The sequence below is a fragment of the Corvus hawaiiensis genome, chromosome 8, assembly GCF_020740725.1.
Source record: "Corvus hawaiiensis isolate bCorHaw1 chromosome 8, bCorHaw1.pri.cur, whole genome shotgun sequence".
NCBI classification, from domain to species: domain Eukaryota; kingdom Metazoa; phylum Chordata; class Aves; order Passeriformes; family Corvidae; genus Corvus; species Corvus hawaiiensis.
This window is the reverse complement of record NC_063220.1, coordinates 27943618-27959386: the sequence shown is the minus strand read 5'-3', so window position 1 is coordinate 27959386 and position 15769 is coordinate 27943618. Positions and strand designations below refer to the sequence as shown.

The 15769-nt window shown below is 44.3% G+C and overlaps 1 protein-coding gene across 3 annotated transcripts in view; it reads left to right on the top strand.

The window, feature by feature from the left end:
• Positions 1 to 7714: 7714 nt before the first annotated feature.
• OGDHL (oxoglutarate dehydrogenase L) overlaps positions 7715 to 15769 on the top strand; it is a 48321-nt gene continuing 40266 nt past the window's right edge. Inside the window, exons 1-2 of one of the 3 annotated variants that reach the window (XM_048311081.1) lie at positions 7715 to 7737; positions 12190 to 12424. In XM_048311081.1, coding sequence (XP_048167038.1) covers positions 12218 to 12424 — 207 coding nt within the window. In that variant the 5' untranslated portion in view covers positions 7715 to 7737; positions 12190 to 12217. The other 2 variants (XM_048311079.1, XM_048311080.1) reach the window with 2 other exon arrangements.

Sequence of the window (15769 nt, the reverse complement as noted above, 5' to 3'; positions counted from 1 at the left end):
AAGCAGCAGCTAGTGGCCCAAGTATCACAATGTTGTATTTGGTAGTTTGTGCCTTAAAGCCTTTCCAAACCCAGTACTGGTAATGCGCCCAGGTGGGGGGTATTCTCTGAAGTGGGCTGAAGGGAAGAATGAGCCAGGGGAAGGTGAGGGACCCCCGTGAGTGTCCCTTGTCCCTTGCTCAGCCAGTGCCCAGCAGACACAGGCAGCACGTTTTCCTTACGGAGGTCAAACACACCGCTATAAATCCAGTCCTGGTGGCTGAGACCCATGTGTGTTTTGTCCCACACCTGAGAAGATGTTCATTTCTTGCAAAAGCCTCTTTGTTTACTGAAGTGCTTGCTTTCTATCAGAGTTCTGGGCTGATGGCTCCTCAGCAGCGTCTGGCTGATGAGCTCAGCCTCGCCCGAAAGCTTCACCCTGTCTGCAGGAGGAGTCGTAATTCAGCCTCGGGGCTCGCTCCCGCTAAGCCGCTGTCGCAGGCGGAGCGCCGGTGGGGACAGCGTGTGCCAGACATGCTTAGTGGCTTTAGAGTATTGACTGAACTGCCAGACCCAAACTCATTTACTTAAGGCTTGGGCTAATCACAGTCACCCAAGTGACAGGCAATCCTTGCTCTTTGTAGCTAGATCCTTCCCATGCTACAAGCTCCGAGGTAGTGATGACCGAGGATCATGATTTGCTAGCAGGATTGAGTAAGAAATGACAGGTAGGATTTATTTCTCACTTGCCAGACACCTTTACAGACTTTTCAATATTTTTCTATAATTGGCTTCAGTGACAGCCTCCCACAGGCACTATGCACATCCTGGGAATGGGTCTATGCAGGAAAGGGATGTTTGTTAAGGCAACATCTGTAATTGCCTTAGGCTGCCACAGCAATAGCACTAAAACTCCAAACCTAGCATCGTTACAACCAAAAGTCATCTTGCCGTGGGTCCTGCCTTTCACTTAGTAATGTTGTCCTTCATGTAGTGTTCTGTGCATTGAAGGTGATACTATGATTCACCAGACTAGGATTTAATGCAGCTCAAAATGCCTTCAAGTGGAGCTGTAGAGATACTCTTTTCACGTAAGTGACACAAGCCCAGTTCCAGACATCCACTGGTAACTGGCCTGCAGAGACTGGAGAGCTGGACACTGCTATGGTGCTGTGTCCTGAGCTCCACAACTGCCTCACCTTAATAAGCATTAGAACAATTCAGTGAGCTCAGCATCGATGGGTGAGGACTTTGTAAAACAGGGGATCTCTGTAATGTGACAGCATGGACTGCACAGCAAACTATTCTGAAAGGAATTTAGAGCAGAGTTTGAACAATTTATTCCAAGTTGATAAACACAAAACTACACACCGGGGGCAAGTTTGGGGTGAGTTGTTGACATTTTTTCTATGGCACCAACATTAGTTTTCTGAAAACGTATTTGGTGATATGGCGGCTGCTAGTAGATCAAGAGTCCCCATGAAGCATGAACAGTAAGCTCACCTTGGTAACTGAGATGCTCACGTGTCTACTCAGTTCAGGTGTCTCCTCTCTACAGGAAAACATTTGCAGTTTGCTGGTAGCTAAACATAAAGGAAGCACAGAGCTGCTTCAGCTGTGAAGCTCTCTAATACTGTCCAGCTGAGTTCAGCACTGTAAATGCAATGTTTCCAAATGGCCACCATCAGGAAAATAAGAAATGACTGTGACTCTACATCTATCAGGTTTGATATTCCCAGCCCATCCCTGAGCCCTTGGGTATTTTACATTAATACTTTTGCAGATGGTCCCCTTTGGCTCTGGCGCCGGAAGAGAAAGGGTTGGGAATGCTAGAGGAAAGTGTTAGAAAGAAATTATGAAGTTTTAACTGTACAACAGGTTTGGAATGGAACTCCAAAGAATCCCATTGAAAAACAGATAAGTTTCTAATTCTGAAAAACAGAAGTAAACAGAAAAGCCTGTTTAGTTATTGCAGAATAACTCAGTAGGGACAGTGCTTCTAAGGGAACTCTAGCTTTGAGGCACAACGTGGTGTTGATTAGTGCAAATAAAGCTCCTCAAGAGTCACCTTTCAGCAATTACAATCAGACACTGCCACTGTGGCTTCAAAAGCTTCATTAGCAAACCCTGCTCCTAGTGAGAGCTGTAAATCTCAGATACCCCAGAAGTTTTAGCTGATGGAGAACTGTCTTGCCTTATTTATTTTCTTTCAATTGAAAGAAGTGGAAAGATAAATACACATTCCTTCATCCAGATAAATAGCATTAAAAATCAAAATAGATCCTCCTGAAGAAAACACAGCCAGTGGTATAGTTCTAAAGAGATGATGATAATTTTCCAGTTGAATATGATGAAGTCAGGGCACCTTAATGTTTTATTGTCATCTAAAGCGACAGTCTAACAAAATGCAGTGTCTTTTAGATGTAGCCAAAAGAAGCATATCAAAAATAATTCATTTTTTCTATTTTTGTTAGGGTTCTCTAATGAAACCCCTGCAAAGACTGAAAAGTATTTTCTAGCAGTTTTCTACTAATCCCCTGGTAGAATAGAAGAAAATGATATTTTCAATTCATTCTTGGTTAAGGAAAGGGCAGTTGGCAGTGGTTTGTTCATTGTCATCATGCCAAATGCTGGCAGGCTCTTTTGCAGTACCACCGGTGATGTTTCCACAGTTAGTGGGAAGACTTCTTGCTGTTTTGCCTGCCAATGTACTAATCTCCCATTAAAATAGTGGGACAAATTAACTTTAGTGCTCTTGCTAATTTCCACATGAATTCATTATTTGGCAGCTATAATAAATGTTGTATGCCAGAGTTCCTGCTTAACCTACGCATTTCACCGACTCACTCGCTGCTTTGTATATACTGTAGTTAATTGTTTACTCTAAGAACTTAATGAAAATACAGTGAGGTATCAAAGAAATAATTACAGCAACAGTTGCTTTTGTTCTTGTAGATGTAATGGAAAGACTTGTTTAGTTTATTAGGAAAGACTTGTGAAACCACCAAGTAGAAGTTGTGTTTTCCTGATTTTCAGTCAGCTCTATTGTCTAGCTTGTCTCTCTCTAACAGATCTGTGGCCAGACAAATGGGCTCCGGCAGTTTGATTCTATCCAGATCTATGTTTGAAGAATAAAATCACTTGAAAATAATCTGTTGGCCAAAATCAATCAACGAGCAGTCTTGGGTGTTATTGGTCTTCCAATAAAACACTCTGTACTTGTACCTGTTTTCTCCAGAGCATCACAGCCTGAAATTTTAGAACAGAGAATAATTAAGCCCCAGATAGCTGTTATCCATATAAAACTATCGATATGAGTTTGTCTGTTGACCAAATAATGATGGCATGCTTACCCTTAGGTTTGACATGACTTGGGTTGTGAAACTGGTACAAATCATTGGTGCTTCAGTCAGGTTTGAAGGAAGCTTGGAGGTCATCCAGGGCTCAAAGCAGGATCAACACTGGAGTCAGACCAGGCTGTCCAGGGCTTTGTTCAGCTGGGTCCAGATGCCTCCAAAGATGGAACCGTGTTTCTGGGTCCCTGTTGCGATGTTTTTTTATCCTCTGAGTGGAAAATGTTTTCCTCCTGTCTAGATTGAACCATTTCTATTTCACCATCTTATCCTCCTGCCATGCAGCACTGTGAAGAGCCTGGCTTTGCTGGCTCTGTCTTCCTGCTGAACTCCCTCCCCCCCCCCCCCCCCCCCCAGGTTATCCCTGCATCTGAGGAAAGGGCAGTCATTGCTTCCCTTCAGCTCCTGGCTCTGCTTCAGTTGGCACAGCCCAGCATGCTGTTGGCTTTCCCTGCTGCCTCACATTTAACCTGCCCAAAGCAAGGAGCTATGTGAAACTGGGACTGACTTTTCTGTCCCTCAGACATCCAGCAGCACGTCTCTTTTACCATGGGAAGTTTATTCAGGGAAGTCAGGGATATTACTGAAGCTTATTACTGAGCCAAGGTTTCAGAAAGCAAAGGGAACAGAAATAACCCGTATGAAATTCTTCTTGTAAACTTTTCTGTAGGAGGTATCAAATGTAATTAAAATACTTCTCTTATGTAGGAGTGGAGAGGAAGAAAAGCTTGGTATATTATTTGTTGACAAAAAAAAAACCAACCCAGAATAAAAAAGGGTTTTAGCACTTACTTGAAATGTATACCCAGGAAACCCTCCCAAAGCCTCTCCTTTGAAAACTGAATGAATCATTTGTTGCAGCTGTTTGGTCTGGGGTGCTCTAGGGTTTTTAGGTCTTAGATTTAAATGTTACACAAACATAATGACCAGAGTCTTGTGTGACATCCATGGTGTTTATTGTTAGGCTCGAAGTGAAAGCAGGTCTTACAGTTTCCAAATTGCCTTGCTTTGAGAAGAGATGGTGCTTTAGATTTGAACCTCTGTTAGTTTGTAGCCTGTGTGTGTAATAAACACGTTAGGAAATAAAGGCAAATGGAGTTTCTGGCTTGGCTTAAAGAGAACTTCTGGTAAACATTGTCTCTAGTGGAATTACATTACCAACAACAATGAAGAGTTGCCAAAAATACATAAATGTATCTATCTCGGGGGGGAAGCTATTAATGAGATTGTCCTTCTACGAGTAATCCTGTACCCAGACCACCTCCTATGAGATTACCCTTTGAAAAAACAAGCCCACTGAGAAGTCACGCTGTGTTGGAGAGAGACTTGTGTGGAGCAATTAACCGCAGGAACTCACTGCTGATTGCAAGTGGCTGCTGATCCACCAGGTACCAAACCCAAGCGAAGACAGGAGCAAGGCGTTAGAGGGGTGTGCAGCACCATACCCTGGAGCAAGCACATTGTGCCCTCAGTGGGCAGCACAGTGAGTTTCCAAAGCCAGCTGGGTTATAGTTTTGTTAAAACATGCTTTGGGTTGTTTAAACAGGTTGGATCTAGTTTTGTTAACTCGTGCCTGAGTTAAGCCAGAAATGAGGCAGAAATAAGTCAGCAAACTTGTTAGATTCACACTGGTCTGCTACAAAAGGTAAGGATAAATATAAAAATAAATCATGGCGAGGCAGTGTGTCTTTCAGCACAGCAGGCAATTTCACCTCTGACAGCACAGGGGTGCTGTTGTGACTATTCTGTGCTGTACATTTTATCCAGTACAAAACTTTTCTAACACATAGCACTTCCTCACTATGGAGCTGGCATGAGAACCATGTGAAGCAAGCTGGCACACCTGACTGTGTGTGCTAGGAATTGCAATTTTTTTCAAAGCTTTCATTCTGCTGATGGAATATCCATTCCAGCCAATTTCAAAGTGTGATGGTTTAGGAGGAAGCAAAACCAGTGTATGGATCTCCCTTTGGCTGGCTGGAGGGAGAGGTAAGTATACAAGTGCTCACATAAATGGGCAGGTAAATGTGAATTGTAAATGGAAATTGTAAGAATTTAAACAGGAATCATGAGCAAATGGCTTGTTGTCCATCATGGGCTCACTGGGGAGCAAATGGATGAGTGGTAAGAAGGTGCTGCTCCGGGGTGCGGACTGGTGACAAAGTGACACCAGAAGCCAGCAGCAGTATGGCAATAGCTCAGCACACCAAAAGCTGCTGGGGCAGGCTGGTGGGACAACCCAGTCACAATAAATACTGGAGAATTTGGGAGCTGCTCCAAATCACAATAAACCAGAATCTTGCTGTTACAAGCACACAGATCCCATTGTGTGAAGAATTTAAGAAAAAAAAAAAAAAAAGGAAAAGAAAAAAGCCAAACCCATAAAGGTGAAACTGGGCAAAGGCTTCTGGGAACAACATAAGCACTTGAAATGTACTGTAATATCTTTGTGTCTATCCAAGCATATTTAATTTACCCTGCAATGGTATTCACAGTCAGATTTGACATGTGGGTTTCTCTATAAAGTGGAGGGGAGGTCTGCTTGTCCTCACTATAATTTTTAATTGAATTTATGTTCAGTCAGCATAACGTGATTGCTCTAAAGATGGCTTCTGTCTGCTCATAATAAGGTTAAGACTCAATTAGTAGTTGCAGCATCTAACAATGTTTCACCACTTGCCAGAAGGCTCAAGTAGCATCTGTTCAGCTGCAGGTACCAGTTCAGCACCCATTTCCCTCTGCGGGGGTGCTGGGCCACCCTCCCTGGGAGCACTGAGTGAGGGATGGGCCATCCTGGGGGGTTCCCTGTGCCCCATCCCTGCTCCATCTGTTCCCTGCACTAAACACTGTATCACAAAAACATGAACACATCATTCACACCCTTGCTCTGCAGTATTTATCGGTCTCCTGAAGGTGCACAGCTGCTAGGAAAACTGCTGAGATGATAATAAGGTTTTTGATGTATTTATGTGAGGATTAAGGGTTTTTTTCATCTTGAAGAAATTAATTTTACCCTAATCAACAATTGTATCAACCAGTAAGCCTCAAGAAAATCTGAGCGACCGTTAGGTAACAAAATGCTAGATGAAGCCTGTTGTGTTCCTTCCTACGGTTTTTACTTTCCATTTCTGCTCACCTGACCCTGATAAACTGATTTTTGCACTATATCCTTAGCACAAAACAAATTATAGCTTTGTCTTTTCCTTGCTTTGAAGGTGTGCCCAATTTTCCCATCAATCTTATTATTTACCCAGAAAGTTACCAAACATTGGAATGTGTGTGATGGTGTCAATAGTTGTCTGAAATACCAATTTTACCGTATATATAGGCATTTGATCTTGGTTGTAACTTTATTAAATAGAGCAGGGAAATAAAAAATACGTCATTTCTGATTTATGAAAGAAAATGGACAGACATGTAATTTGAAGGCAACCAGGAGAAAAGAAAACTTGAAAGAGGTAAATAAGAATTCTACCACCAAAGGAACACTTGAAATTCTATTGTCTTGCACTTAATATTTGGTCATATAAGTTGGGACAATAATTCACTCTGAAAAATTGCTCACATACACGTGCTATAATTTTGTCAAGGTCTACTACGCTCAGTCTACTTTCTATACAAATTTTGGAGAGCAAACGCATGTGTCCTTGGGACACTTTGTATGTCCCTTGTGAAACTGCCCGTCACTCCTGCACAGGAGCGGTGCGAGCAACTTATCCACGGGATGGGTTTCCTTAGGCGTTCCCTGTCACGGGTGCTCACCGACGCGGTGCTCTCGCCCCTATTTACACGTTTGATGAGAGCTGTGGGCCGGGAGCACCGAAACGCGCTCACCGGACCCCCAACGGCTCCGGGGCCGCGGGCTCTGAGGAGCCGGGGGCGTGTCCGGGGTGTGGGTGCTTCCCGAGGGGCGTGGGCGTGTCCCGAGGGGTGTGTCCCTTGTCCCGAGGGGTGTGTCCCGTGTCCCGAGGGGTGTGTCCCGTGTCCCGAGGGGTGTGTCCCGAGGGGTGTGTCCCTTGTCCCGAGGGGTGTGTCCCGTGTCCCGAGGGGTGTGTCCCGTGTCCCGAGGGGCGGGGCGTGTCCCGAGGGGCGGGGCGTGTCCCGAGGGGTGTGTCCCGTGTCCCGAGGGGCGGGGCGTGTCCCGAGGGGTGTGTCCCTTGTGCCGAGGGGCGGGGGCGTGTCCCCGGGCGTGTCTGGGGGCGGGGGCGGGTCCCCGGGCGTGTCCCGAGGGGCGGGGGCGGGTCCCGGGCGTGTCCCGTGTCTCGGGGCGGGGGCGGGCCCCCGGGCTGTCCCCGGGCGTGTCTCGGGGCGGGGGCGGGTCCCGGGCGTGCCCGGGGCGGTGGTGCCGGTGCAGCGCCCGCGGCTCCGCCCCGCCGTGACCTCAGCGCGCGCCTCACGTGATGCAGGTGCGGCCCCCGCCCCGCCGCTCCCGACGCTCCCGGCGCTCCTTCCCTTCCCTTCCCTTCCCTCCCCTCCGCGCCCTCCCTGCCGCACTCCGCGGATGCGCCGGAGCTCCCGCGCCCCCGCAGGTCTGTCCGCGCCGGTGAGGGGCGGGGGGCGGCGGAGCTAGGCCGGGCCTGGCCGCGGTGCACGGCCCGTCCCCCGCGCAGGCCCCCGGCGCGGCGGGGCCTCTCGTCGTGCGGCTGAGGGGGGTCGTGCCGCAGGCCGGGCTGGGCCGGGCCCCGGAGCGTGGGGTGAGCGGGGACGGCCCCTCCTGGCCCGGGCTCCGGTGATGCCTCAGCCCTGTCGCAGCTGGGAGCGCCTTGACAGCCTGGCAGGCTCCGGCCCCCGGTGGCCAGGGTGACCAGGGCACCGCGTCCTGGCGCCACGGGGAGGGGCCGGAGAACAAACCCGACCTTCCCAGATCCTCCCCTCTGCTCTTTTACAACGCGTTGGTAGCCTGGAGTCTGTGGTGGTGGTATCCCTCTGGAACCCGCTGAAGGCGTTTCTTCGAGGGTAGGGTAATAAATCCGTTAAGTTTTATTGCACCGAGGTGCCTCCAGTGCCCAGGACTCGCGGTGTGCGCCTTGAGGCCAATGCGCCGCTCAAAAACCTCCTGCAGGCCAACTTTATGGGTGGAGAATTAGGATTCCCTATACAGCGTGTCACATCTGTGCTGGGGGAAAAGAAACATTTAGTGCATGGAGGTATCCCTGAAGTAGCCTTATTTAATAAGGATATTCCCTGCATCTCTAATTTAAATTATCTATGATAATCTTTTGGAGGAACTTTATCATCTTCATCCATTTTTTTTTTTCACTGTCAGCCTTGTTTTATTTGAATTATTCAGTCTGAAAAAGAACTTTAAGCTGTGTGGGGAGTATAGGAGAAAATGGCCATGATAGTGGATGAAGGACTATTTTTGTGAAATATGGGCCAGGCTTTTTAATGACCGCTTCTGCAGAGCATGAAGAATATTTGTTAACATTGGCAGGGCTTCCCATGTGTTAAGAAACTCAGTAAGGATACTGACAATACCAGGAGGATATTGATTCATATGTGCAACGTATTTATAATAAAAGTGATTTTGAAAAAAGCTGGATAAAAACTTTGTTATTAGAAGTGTCTGCTGTCTTTTCCACATGCTTCTGTCACCCTCTAGAAACCTGGGTAGGATAATTCCCACGACTGTCCATGACATTAGGGCACTTCTAGAGTTGGAAGGGCCAAGGTGAAAGCTAGGTTGTTGCTTGAGACAGAACAGCTGCAAAAATTTTCAGCTGCTTAGGCCTTTCATTTACTTCCACCATTTGGAGGGTGCTGTGGTGCATTAAATATCAGGTTATTCTTGTGGTTCACTGCTTCTTTCTTATTTTTGACCTCCGGTAGAGATTTAATTAATACTATCCTTAAGGTTGCTCTTAGCTCAGCTTGATGCCTTTCCAATCACTGTTTTCATTTCAGGGTTGGTTTAGGAAACATAGTGAAGTGGAACAGTTCTAACTCTTCCTGACTCCTGCCTGCTGTCCTGGGTGCTGATTTCTGACTGACAGTCTCAAGGCTGAGTGGGCTGGGATGGTCTATGATCACGCTGGTGGTCTCTGGTTTGTTTAGCTGCTGACAGCTGACATCTGTGCTGAAGAGCGATGTGTGCAGAAGGAAGAACTAGGAAGAAGTCAGGTTTTTTGAGTCATATTAATCTGTAACTGGAATCTGGCTGGAGTGACATAGCTCCTATATGCTTCTGTAGATTGCATATTCAGTAGTTACTACTTGGAGTATGGCTCTGACCCCATTTTGAAATTCAAATGGAGCTGGAGGGAAGTGACTGGTACCACTTACAAGCTCTCTCTTTCTGTTATATATTATGTCATTTGCATCCATTTTCCAATCTCCCTGACAAATTTTTGTTATTCTGTTATGTGTTCTTTACTAACTTCTAGAAGAAAGAACTACACATTCTTCAGGCAGACATATTATGAAGAAAAAATGTAAAATTACCTGTACTTAAGAAGCTTGCTACTGCAGTATGATAAACTAAGAAAAACATTCTTCTCATTCCCTTCTCTCCCAAGTCTTTACAAAGTACTTTAAGTGAGAGTAGGTAATCCCTTAGGAATGAGTGTATGTGTGCAAAGGTTTTGTGGCAGAGGGTGAGATTTTCATGCAGTAAGGTAGGTGGAATAATAATTTCTATCAGAATGGGCGCAGACATAAAGTTGTAAGTGCCATGGTGACCTCTCTGTTCTTACTGTTATAACATGTTGAAAACTCACCCAGTTTTGCAAAATAACATCGTGCATACTTGCTGTTAAATCTTACAGAGAATTATATATGCAGACAGTATATGAGCTCTGTCAGTGCTCTTGCAGTCACTGAGCTCTTCCAGCACTTAATCTGCTTCTGAAATGGTGCTGATGGTGGTTGTGTTCCTCCAGTTGCCAGGGAGCCCTGGTCAGAGATGGGGTGTTGACACACATGTTCTAATAAGCTTCGTATCCGTGAAGTGGAAAATGACAAGGGAATATATGTAGGTAGGAAATAACACTGATGAATAGGGATTCAGCATACCAGTAGCCCAGCTGTTTCCAATTTGCTGCAAATGCCAGGTGGAGAGAGTAGAGTGTGTGGTTTTGAGGAGTTCATAGGTTTAAATGAGGACTGTGTGCTAGTTTCAGTGATGCAGCCTTGGCAGAATACTCTCCATGTGTCCAGGCACATGGAGAATGTGGACAAGTGCTTGTTTAGAGCATCCAGTAAGTGGATGAGAGCAGCTGCTCTTAGGAGCTTTGGGTTGGGTTTGCTGGATGAGAGTGAAAAGGGTATAGAAGTCTTGAAAAAGGAGACAAGGGAATCTGGTATGATCAAGGAGAGTTCACTGCTGGGATGATACAGTTAAAGGTAGTGACTAAGAAACTGATCTAGTCATCAGCGTTTAAAATACATGTTGAGCTAAAAATGTGATGCCAGAGAAGAACAAGCAATAATACTGTTTTATTTAGTAGGAGCCCTTTTTCTTTTCTTTTTTTTTTTTAATCAATATCAACTTTTAAATTGGATGATGAAAAACATAGCTATTCCTACCCCTCAGAATTAGGCATTTTATAACCACATGTTTTGTTTCTTGAAAGGAGGCTGTAAGAGGAAAAACAGTGAGAAAGTAATGGGAATTATATACAGAAAATGTTCATGACATTTTTTATGGTATCTATTTTTGAATTAGAAATAAAGAAATCTTAACATGTAATAGGTAACATTAAAATTTGTTTTATGACTCAAAATGACAGTGTTGTTTTTAAAAACAATTAAAAGTTGATTTGGCAGCTCAGTACTTTTGTTTTTAGCAATTGTACAGTCACACCAAGCAGCAAAAAACGTTGAGTTTTACCTTGGATCAAGTAAATTATTTCTCTAGATGGACAGCTAAACAAAAGAGATACACCTCGGAGTTAAATCTGAATTTTACTTTTTCTAAATTAATACCTCATCCTTCATGTTATTGTAGCATTCTAAATACTTTTAAAGTGAAAACGAAACTAATAATTTCTTTTCACATTATTCCTCTTTCTTTGCAGTTTTAGCAACTTCAGCATTAAGATTATATTATTTCAGGACTAATTGTAAGGTGCATTTGTTCTTTTTTATTTTGAAGGTAAGCTCTGCTTTCTTTTGCTAGCACTGGAGCTGATGGTGTTCAGCATTCAGAAGATTCAACCCTTATTGTTCTTCCCATTGTGGGAAATTGAATTGGAAAATTGAATTTCTCAATTCAAAATTGCAGGGAATCTGCTGTCCTTGTTACAAAGCTCGTAAGAGATCATTGGAAGCACAAGATAAATGTTGCTAGTTAGGAAAACAAATTAGAGCAAGCCTTTTCCCTGTGTTTCACTGTTTGGTTGAAGGCTAATGTCAATATGAACACTTAACTAACACTTCTCATTGTTTAGTCAGCTCCATTACTCGTGGCAGAAATTGCAGGTAGCGGCTTTTTGTTATCCACAGCACCTGTGGCTGACACTGTTTGCTGACCCCACCCCAGTCTGACTGGGTAAAAGGCCACAGCTTTCTAAACAGAGACAGCAGAGGGTTGCCAGGAGCTCCAGAGAGGTCAATGATTAGCAGACCCATTTGTTCCAGGGAGCTGGGCTTAGGGGCTGGCGGTACAAATGGTGATTGCTTCAGGGAGCAGGGTGGTGACAGCAGTTACAGAAGCTGTGAGAGGAGCTGACTGATGTGGGGAAGGCCATCAGCAGCTACTCCACTGCTGTGACTGTAACTCTGAAGGGAACTTCGTGCCTAGGCCTGAGCTCTGTACTAGAGCACTGTAGCCAGAAACATCAGTTTTTCTGTGAGGCTGAAATGCATCTGCAATTCATTGGCTCTTTTTCTGATTAATTTTGGTTTTATTTTATTAATAGACTTGGATTGTCTGCCTAATAAACAAACATGAGTCATCTGAAGTTGTTTGCAGCTACGCTGAGGAGGCATGGCTTTAAACTTCTGGAAAAGCAGGATATAGCCAGAAGGGCATTTTTACATGGCCAACGGTATGTTTCATCAGGAACCTCAGAGCCATTCCTGAGTGGGAGTAATTCCAATTATGTGGAGGAAATGTACTATGCATGGCTTGAAAACCCTAAAAGTGTACATAAGGTAAGTCTAAATCTTGACTGTAATACTGGGTTAAGAGTGGAATAGGTTTCTTTTACTTTTTAACTTGCTTTTTTAATAAAAAGTTCAGGACAAGGTCTTGTGTGAAATGAAAAACATGAAATTAATTTCCCACCTATTGATTGCTGTAAGATGTGATACTGCAACTGTAAAAGTACAGAGGAGGCACAGACATGGTGAGCAGAGCGGAAAGAATAAGTCCAGACCAGAAATAGAAAGCTGCTCTGGAACTTTATTCCTCCATGAACATGCTGGTCAAGCAGTCAGTTCAGTAATTAATTACATCCAGAAGAAGACCCAAGAATGAAATATATTTAATTTTTTGGTTTATAATAAGGCTATATTGGAAAATATGTTATATTTAAATAATACGTGTTGATGTTGGTACTTCTAAACTGTCTGAAGAAGATGAATGTTCTTCCCTTTAGATTAAACTGTGGAGTCTGTAACCTTAAAACTGAATCTGAAATTATCAGAAAATTCTTAAGTATCTTGAAAAGTATTTTGTTTTGTGTCTCTCCTTCTCTCTCCAGGCAATATACATGTGCTTGCTTTTCTAAAAACTCTATTACCCAAATCCTTTCTTGTGGACAAAATACATACGCTTATTTTTTAACAAGCTTTCTGCTGACAAGGAGGGCTCTGTTATGGTGATACATGTACAGTAACTTAAGAAGTTGATCAGAAGTCTGATCAATTCTAAGACAGACAAATCATTTCCTAGGAAGTAATGTGAATTGTGCCCAAAATGTTTACCAGATTGGTCCTCTGTTTCCTTATTCTCGAAGCACGAATATCAAAATGTCACTTAGAAGTTGTTGTTCTAAGTCTCATAATCTGTCTAGAGTGTGAGGAAGTTGACTGTGTGCTGAGGGGGGAAACAAAAAAGGAAACCAAAAAGGGTGGTTTTGGTGGTTTTGTAGCTGTTTTTTTTTTTTTTTTTTGGATGTTGTGTATGAACTTAGTCTTGTTGAAAGTTGACATATACAGTGACAGCTCTGAAGACTGACTGTTGTTCACATAGCAGATAGATCCTAGGTCTTTTATGTTACACCTGAACTTGGGATGGAGAAACCTTCTCTGGCAGTGGCTCTCTCTCATCTGACTTTGAGCCCTTGTCCTGTAGCTGCCAGCTGAGCTCCACCAGGGTGGGGTGGGGTAGCACATTGTGAGGGTGCACTGAATTAATTTCTGCAAAGCCCTCATGATGTGTCAAGGCTGGAGATCGATATCAACCCTTTTATACTGGGGACACTGAAGGGATGAACTCATGCATAAGGAGTGTACGTAGTGACATCAAGGTGACATCTCCTATTGTATTTACATTACATTGGCTTCTGACGAACTTCATTCCTTTCAGATGAATGAAATTCCTGGTTCATCCCCTTTGCAGTGGAGTGCATTTTGCTGCTGGGAAGCCCTGCAAGCATGTCTGTGGGTGGGCAGTTCCCCTCGGTGCGGGCAGGGGAGCGCGGAGCCCGCCCCAGCCGGGAGCGGGGCGGCAGCGCTGCAGCGCGGGGCCCGCCGCCGCACGGAGCTGGCCAGGGTGCTGAACCACGGCGGCTGGGAACTGCAGAGGCGGCTGCTAAGGATTGGTGCTCGGGGTAGGCGGAAGTGCTAAAAGTCCTGCCGAAAGGCCATCCAGTTCATCTGGGAGTGCAGGCGCAGTCTGATCCTGGATCCTGGTGGGGTGATGCAGCCTGTGGGTTGAACAGCAACCAATAAATCATCACAAGTGAGTTGACAGAGGAATGTAGGGTGTGGCCTAGGGAGTGGATCCCAGGTGATTCAAGATGCATTTTTGTCGTGGTTTAACCTCATCTGGCAACCACGCAGCTGCATGTGCGCTCTCTCTCACACACACGCGTGAATGGTGAAAAGAATCAGAAGGGTAGAAGTGAGAAAACTTGTGGATGGAGATAAAGGTAGTTTAAAAGGGAAAGCAAAAGCTGCATGAAACAAGCAAAACAAAACAAGGAATTCATTCACCGATTCCCATGAGCAGGCAGGTGTTCAGCCATCCCCAGGACAGCAGGGCTCCATCACACGTAATGATGACTTGGGAAGACAAACTCCATCACTCTGAATGTCCCCCCCTTTCTTCTTCTTTCCCCATGCTGAGCATGATGTGGTCTGGAATATCCCTTTGGTCAGTTGGGATCAGCTGTCCTGCCTGTGTCCCTCCCAATTCCTTGTGCACCCCCAGCCTCCTCACTGGTTGGGTGAGGAGCAGAAAGGCCTTGACACTGTAAGCTCTGCTCAGCAATAACAAAAACGTCTCTATATTGCTAACCCCATTTCTGAATCCAAACCAGCTACTGTGCAATAAATTAACTACCCCAGCCAAAACCAGCACGATTATAAAATTGTGTGAATTCTTTTCTAGGTTAACTGTGTTTAATAAACTTGCAACAGTAACAAACTGAAGTAAATTCACTGTGTTCCTGATTTATGAGGCTTAAAAGAATATGATGGATAGAAAGAACGGATTACAGCTATTCTTGCCTAAATTACTAGGTTTTTCACAGCCTATGAAGAGAAGGCGGGGATGGGGGGGGACAGAAGAATGCCAATTAATTTTACTTTGTTTCATCAACAAAATTGATTTTTGGTTTCTTGAAAACCATCTCATTTCATTGGCTGAAAGCTACAAATACCTTCTCAAGATTTTTGTTGACAGAAATTGTTCAATTTGAGCTTTCATGAAACAAGTTTAAAATGTTAAGGGTTGAAATCACCCTGTTTTCTTAAAAATACAGAAAAATTTATGCTGTGATTTTGACTGTGAAGTTGTGCACTTGTCATTTTGGTATGGAAAGGAGTGGAAGCGTTGGAAAAAAACGTCAAGAGACACCACGTGGTGTTGATTATGGTATTGTTAATAATTTGGTTCTTTGCAGGCCACTCATATTTCAGTGTTTTATTCAGTATGTCCAGTATGGTTTAGAGAACCAGCTTGTGCTTTTTGACATATTGCATTCTCTTTCCTCATTTTCCTTTTTGTATCCTATTTCTCCTCATGTTTCTTCTTCTTAGATAGTCCCTTTTCAGAGGGGTTGTGCCTCCTCATTGATTAGATGGAAAAGCTTGATTTTTCCTGGACTTTAAAATCCTATTCTATTCCCTTGTACTTAGAAAATCCAATTAATCAGGGCTCCTGAACTGATTTCCCTCTCAGAAGATTTGACTGCACATCTTCCCACATATGCTTATTTACAACTATGAAATATGGCTGTCACATTGCAATGAGCATATTCAGTGTTTCTAAGAATTTCTCCTTTCTATGTATATTATGGTTGCATATCAAGGAATATGCATGTCTATATA